General features: G+C 55.1%; 1 protein-coding gene across 1 annotated transcript; it reads left to right on the top strand.

Annotated features, from left to right (window-relative positions):
* The first annotated feature begins 698 nt into the window (after positions 1 to 698).
* LOC105464929 (ZFP36 ring finger protein like 2) lies at positions 699 to 4,890 on the top strand. Its single transcript, XM_011713060.3, has 2 exons — positions 699 to 1,040; positions 1,553 to 4,890. The coding sequence occupies exons 1-2, from the start codon at positions 990 to 992 to the stop codon at positions 2,981 to 2,983; spliced, it is 1,482 nt and encodes a 493-aa protein (XP_011711362.1). The 5' UTR covers positions 699 to 989; the 3' UTR covers positions 2,984 to 4,890.
* The last annotated feature ends 2,051 nt before the right edge of the window (positions 4,891 to 6,941 follow it).

Raw genomic sequence — 6,941 nt, 5'->3', positions numbered from 1 at the left:
GGCGCTCAAGCCCTGTTTACTGAGCCTGGGCGGGGAGGGGGCGGAGAAACGAGCCCGGGCTCCACCGGCAAGACTGCCGCGGCGGCCGCCTGCGTGGCCACCACCACCCCCACCCCCACCGCGACTCCACGTGCAGTCGGGCTGGAGCTGCCACCGACAGGACGCAGTCCCCGAGCCCCCGCCTCCTGGCCGAAGCACCCTTTGCAAACCCGCCGGGCCGCGCGGATGGTTGCGATATTCTGGCATTTTGCAATTCCCGCGCCCAGCACAAAACCAAAGGTGGGAACTAAAAGCTCCACAGGTCCGCCTCGGCGAACAGGGCAGGGAAAGACACGTCCAGGACTGCAGAATCCCGGCCACGCTAAATGTACCGGGGCTCTCCGACCGCGCAGTGCCAGAAAAGGAAAGCCGTGCCTTCCCGCCGCCACCCGGCGGCACCCACCGGGGCCGAAAGCTACACGCCGCACCGGGCGCCCCGGTCGCTGGCCCCGCCCCGAGGCCTCCCGCCCCCTTCCCCAGAGAAAAAAAATTGGCGGCGGCCAATGGGAGGCCGAGAAGGCGCCTGACGTTCGCGAGCTGGCGGGCGGCGTTGCCTGGAGACTCCGGCGGGGGCCCAGTTCTGTCCCCTCCCCCGGCGCGCCCGCCCCGCCGCAGCCGCACTCCCGGGCTCTATATAGGGCGCGCGCTCGCGGGCTGCAGAGTTCCAGCAGTCCGCGAGCTGCCGTCGGCTCCGCGGGGGGGGCGGGCCGGGCACCCCGGGGCGCGGAGGAGCGCTCCTCGCTTCTCTCCTTCCCCCCTGCCGCACTCCGCCGGACCCTCCCGCCGGCCCGCGCCGCTGCCCTCGCCCTCTCCTCTCGCCCCCCGGCAAACTTTCGGCCCCTCCCCGCCCCTCGCCCGTTATTCGTCGTGGCTCAAGCCCGGCCACGCCACCCCGAGGGCTCCTCCCGACCTCCCGGCCTGCCGCTCCGGCCACTGCGGGATCCAGAAACATGTCGACCACACTTTTGTCCGCGTTCTACGATGTCGACTTCTTGTGCAAGGTACGCCGGGGAGCGGGCCGGGCCGGCAGCAGCCGTTCCAGTTCTTGGACTTTGCCTCTGTCCCCTGGCCCTGGGGGACGCCCCTCCCGCCCTGCCTTTCGGGTCGGGAAAGTCCCGGGGTTTGCAAAAGTGTGTGCGAGCGCCCTAGAGGAGGAGGGGGCGGCAGGGAGGGCGCTGGTGTCGCGGTTGAGTTTCTCCACTGCCGACCGCGGCCACGCTGCCCGAGGCTTCCCGGACGGGATTCGCGCCGCCCACCTCGGCGGCCGGGGCGGAGGATCACGTGTCGAAACCCAGCGCGGCCCGCGGTGGGCGTCCTCCCCTCTCCCGCTCCCTCCAGCAAGATCTTGCTGCTTTTGCGTGTGTATGGGTGGAGGGTGGAGGCCGAGTCGGGATCCGCCAAGAGTGGGGGAAAAAGAGGAAAAGAATCAGGCTGGGAGTTTCTCTGTGGCTCGACCCGAGTCTGCCTTCCCCTTCCGTTTTTCATCCCTTCCACGCTCCCCTTCCTTTGGCAGACGGAGAAATCCCTGGCCAACCTCAACTTGAACAACATGCTGGACAAGAAGGCGGTGGGGACGCCCGTGGCCGCCGCCCCCAGCTCCGGCTTCGCGCCAGGCTTCCTCCGACGGCACTCGGCCAGCAACCTGCACGCACTCGCCCACCCCGCGCCCAGCCCCGGCAGCTGCTCGCCCAAGTTCCCGGGCGCCGCTAACGGCAGCAGCTGTGGCAGCGCGGCGGCCGGCGGCCCGACCTCCTACGGCACCCTTAAGGAGCCGTCGGGGGGCGGCGGCACAGCCCTGCTCAACAAGGAGAACAAATTCCGGGACCGCTCGTTCAGCGAGAACGGCGACCGCAGCCAGCACCTCCTGCACCTGCAGCAGCAGCAGAAGGGGGGCGGCGGCTCCCAGATCAACTCCACGCGCTACAAGACCGAGCTGTGCCGGCCCTTCGAGGAGAGCGGCACGTGCAAGTACGGCGAGAAGTGCCAGTTCGCGCATGGCTTCCACGAGCTGCGCAGCCTGACTCGCCACCCGAAGTACAAGACCGAGCTGTGCCGCACCTTCCACACCATCGGCTTCTGTCCCTACGGGCCGCGCTGCCACTTCATCCACAACGCGGACGAGCGGCGGCCCGCGCCGTCGGGGGGCGCCTCCGGGGACCTGCGTGCCTTTGGCACGCGCGACGCGCTGCACCTGGGCTTCCCGCGGGAGCCGCGGCCCAAGCTGCACCACAGCCTCAGCTTCTCGGGCTTCCCGTCGGGCCACCATCAGCCCCCGGGCGGCCTCGAGTCGCCACTGCTGCTCGACAGCCCCACGTCGCGCACGCCGCCGCCGCCCTCCTGCTCCTCGGCCTCGTCCTGCTCCTCCTCCGCCTCCTCCTGTTCCTCGGCCTCCGCGGCCTCCACGCCCTCGGCCCCGGCATGCTGCGCCTCTGCGGCGGCCGCGGCTGCGGCCGCTCTGCTCTACGGCAGCGGGGGAGCCGAGGACCTGCTGGCACCTGGGGCCCCGTGCGCGGCCTGCTCGTCAGCCTCGTGCGCCAACAACGCTTTCGCCTTCGGCCCGGAGCTCAGCAGCCTCATCACGCCGCTCGCCATCCAGACCCACAACTTTGCCGCCGTGGCCGCCGCCGCCTACTACCGCAGTCAGCAGCAGCAGCAGCAGCAGGGCCTGGCGCCCCCTGCGCAGCCCCCGGCACCGCCCAGCGCACCCCTCCCCGCCGGGGCCGCCGCGCCTCCCTCGCCACCCTTCAGCTTCCAGCTGCCGCGCCGCCTGTCCGACTCGCCCGTGTTCGACGCGCCCCCCAGCCCCCCGGACTCGCTGTCGGACCGCGACAGTTACCTGAGCGGCTCCTTGAGCTCTGGAAGCCTCAGCGGCTCCGAGTCCCCCAGCCTCGACCCCGGCCGCCGCCTGCCAATCTTCAGCCGCCTCTCCATCTCCGACGACTGAGGCAAGAGGGCGCCAGTGAGGAGGAAGGGAAGGCGGTTCAGAGATGTTGGAGGACACCCCTCGCCATCTCGCCCCTGCTGGGGGCCCGGGAGTGGGGGGGTGACATGGGCCCCAGGCAGACTGCAAGCCCGACCGAGCCCTTGGACTCGAACTCTGTGCCTGGAGGGGCCCCCACCTCTCCTTTTCGGTTTCCTCTTTTTTTTTTTTTTTATTATTATTACGAAGTTTCATTCTTTTTGAGCAAAAAAGTCGAGGAACTTTTTCTATTGAACAAAATATTCACAACAGGGCAGTTGTGATACCAATAGAACAAAAAACAAACACTTAAACTTTTTTAGGACTCCAGTGAGTTTGGGACTTCAGGAAAAATCAACCCAGCACCAGCAGCTATCAACCACCATTCCATCTCTTCACTTGAACAGCATTAGTTAAGTCCAGATGTGGGAACCCTTAAGAAGTTCCTAATTGTTTGTCTCAGATCGGTGTTATACCAGCCAGCCACCACCTTGCTAAACCTATAAGCTTTTTAGAATCCAATATTCTGCCAAGAATATGCCTTGATAGTTAGCCCTCAGCCCATAGGTGTTTTTTGTTTTTTAACAATTATATATGTCTGGGGGTGAAAAACAAACCCTTGCATTCCAAAGGTCCATACTGGTTACTGGTTTCATCGCCACCACTTAGTGGATGTTTAGTTTAGAACCATTTTGTCTGCTCCCTCTGGAAGCCTTGGGCAGAGCTTACTTTGTAATTGTTGGAGAATAACTGCTGAATTTTTAGCTGTTTTGAGTTGATTCGCACCACTGCACCACAACTCAATATGAAAAAAACTATTTAACTTATTTATTATCTTGTGAAAAGTATACAATGAAAATTTTGTTCATACTGTATTTATCAAGTATGATGAAAAGCAATAGATATATATTCTTTTATTATGTTAAATTATGATTGCCATTATTAATCGGCAAAATGTGGAGTGTATGTTCTTTTCACAGTAATATATGCCTTTTGTAACTTCACTTGGTTATTTTATTGTAAATGAGTACAAAATTCTTAATTTAAGAGATTGTATGTAATATTTATTTCATTAATTTCTTTCCTTGTTTACGTAAATTTTGAAAGATTGCATGATTTCTTGACAGAAATCTATCTTGATGCTGTGGAAGTAGTTTGAGGAACATCCTATGAGTTTTCTTAGAATGTATAAAGGTTGTAGCCCATCCAACTTTAAAGAAAAAAATGACCACATACTTTGCAATCAGGTTGAAATGTGGCATGCTTTTCTAATTCCAACTTTATAAACTAGCAAAAAAGTGTTTGCTTATTCCACCAGTTCTGCTGTGACATACTGGAGTATCTTAAGACATGTAGCAATAATGGGGAGTGGGGGGGAGTCTCACAGTGCCTTTGGAAGGGCCCGAACTTGCCTTAAATCTTCCTCAACCAAATAAGTATTTTATTAGTGCTTGAGAGAATCTGAATGTAGGATGGGTTCAACTGCACAAAAGGAAAAGACTTTTACCACTTTTTTTATATAGATATAAAGTGAAGCGACCGCCTCTTAGTGCTGAAATATGTAGTACACAAATATGCCTTGTTTAATTACAGAAAATTCCAAAACTTGTACTATTTTTTTTTTTTTCCGTGTAGAAAGGCAGGAATGTTTCCTAAGCTTTCCTGGACAGCAGATGAATGAGCGGTAGCTTTAGTTTGTACGTAGGTACAGTTGGAGCACTATATGTACTCTCTGGACTACTTTGACAGTAGGTTTTTGAATGTAACAAGATAAGTCAACTTGAGTTGTAATATATTTTGGGGAATCAGTTCACTACAAATTGTGACTGTAAACATTGTACTGTAAATGTTTTGTAGTTTTCCCCCAATAAAATTTTTGGGAAAAAAAGGTATTACCATGTAAGAGCTTTATTTTTAAACAGGAATGTCTAGCTTTCTAGCTTCCCAGCTAACCATGTCTGCCATTCCCCAGGTCTTGGCATGGTCGGGAAGGACTTGGAGCTGACAGAGCCAAGAGTTCAGAAGAACCTGCGTCCTCTCAGCCCGTATATATTTTATAAGCAAGTTCTAACTGAAAGAAAGTAATTATTTGGACTGTCAAGGGCATTAGTTAGCTGTTCCCTTTGGTAATAAGATGCATCCCAGAGTTGGCTGGCTGGCTGGCTGGTGGCAGGGCCTGGCCAGGAGGCCTGAAGGGGTGTGGCCTGCCTGTGAGTCACCGGGTGGATCATGTGGCTGCGGTAGCAGCTGAGGGTCTGATTTTTTGCTGGGAAACAGAACTGCTTGGGTGGGGAAGGGGAGGAGGATCTTTCTGCAGCCGGTGGCCTGCCAGGCCTGAGTGCTGAGCTGGAGGTGGAGAGTGAGGCCAGGCTTTTTCTGGGTGGGAGAACTGGAGTTTTGCCTGGATTTTGAAAAGCCTGGTATGTCCTTGTTCAGGGTGGAGGGAACGATAAAACAAGTTAAACTTATATCTGAGTGATGTTTGCTTATGTGAACAACTTCCTCTGGGAATGAACACATTCAAGTTATTTATGCAAAAATATTTCATGTCTGTGCTTTAGAGGACTGTAAGTGACCAGAAAGCAAATTCAACCCAGGTCTCTAGAAAAAGAGAAAAAAAGACATTGATTTGTCTGCTGATTTCGCAAACAGTTGAACAAAATCTTACTATAGTGACTCTGGCTGTTTCTAACTTTAAAACAATCATTTTAGGAACTTAAATCGGGTTCATAAATCAATTCAGGTTTTTTCTCCTCCACCGCTGCCCCTCATACACACAGTTCAGACACTTTTTCCAAAGTAGGTAAGAGATTTAGCAATAGTTTGCTTTCTCATATACAACAGCTGGGCTCCATCAACAATCCTCGCATCCCCGCTCCCTCCGGGGCCCTGCCTTAGTCAGGGTCTCTGGTGACTCACAGCTGAGCATGGAGGGGAGGGGGCGGTCTGATGGATACACCAGGCCTCGGGCAGCTGTTTCACGTTAACGATGATTGCACTGGTGTTAACTGGAGCGTTTTGGTGCTTGTTGCGTGCTGCCAAAGGGGATGGGAAACAAGTTTCAAGGTTCTCCCAGATGCCAGCCCCTGACTGAAGGCCTCAGCAGCGGGGGAGGGGAAGCCCGAGGTCAAGGAGGACTCAGGAGGGGCGAAGACTCTGCAGGCTCCCCAGCCCCTGCACCATAAAGAATGTGCAGTGGGGAGGAAAAGTCTAAAATGTGGTGCTATTTAGGTTAAGCTGCATTTCAAAGGCCTTGTTTCCACTTCATTCCTAAACTTATTTTTCTAAACAAGTACTTTTGATCAGCTGGAATGTTGGGGTATGCCACATTCATTTTTAAAAACTGGTTTGTTTCAAAAGCCCAACTGTTAGGATCTGAAGTTTTGTATCCCAGACCCAGTGGAGCGTGGAAAGCTAGGGGGGATCATTCAGAAATTTCCTCTTGCCGCAGATCAATGGAGGGTACTTAGGTCACTGTCTTCCTGCAGGACCTGGAAATTAACAGGAAAAAAAAAAAAAAAAAACCTCTACCGTTGCTTGATCACCCTTAGAAAAGTTTTCTTGTGGCCGGGCGCGGTGGCTCAAGCCTGTAATCCCAGCACTTTGGGAGGCCGAGACGGGCGGATCGCGAGGTCAGGAGATCAAGACCATCCTGGCTAACACGGTGAAACCCCGTCTCTACTGAAAAATACGAAAAACTAGCCGGGCGAGGTGGCGGGCGCCTGTAGTCCCAGCTACTCGGGAGGCTGAGGCAGGGGAATGGCGTGAACCCGGGAGGCGGAGCTTGCAGTGAGCTGAGATCCAGTCACTGCACTCCAGCCTGGGCGGCAGAGCCAGACTCCGTCTCAAAAAAAAAAAAAAAAAAAAAAAGAAAAGAAAAGTTTTCTTGTAAATTAAGGAATTAGAAGATTGCAAGTAATGACAAACCAAAATTCCCATCCCG

This window comes from Macaca nemestrina, chromosome 13 (genome assembly GCF_043159975.1).
Source record: "Macaca nemestrina isolate mMacNem1 chromosome 13, mMacNem.hap1, whole genome shotgun sequence".
Taxonomy (NCBI): Eukaryota; Metazoa; Chordata; class Mammalia; order Primates; family Cercopithecidae; genus Macaca; species Macaca nemestrina.
Note: the sequence above shows the minus strand (reverse complement) of the source record. Positions and strands in the feature narration are given on the sequence as shown.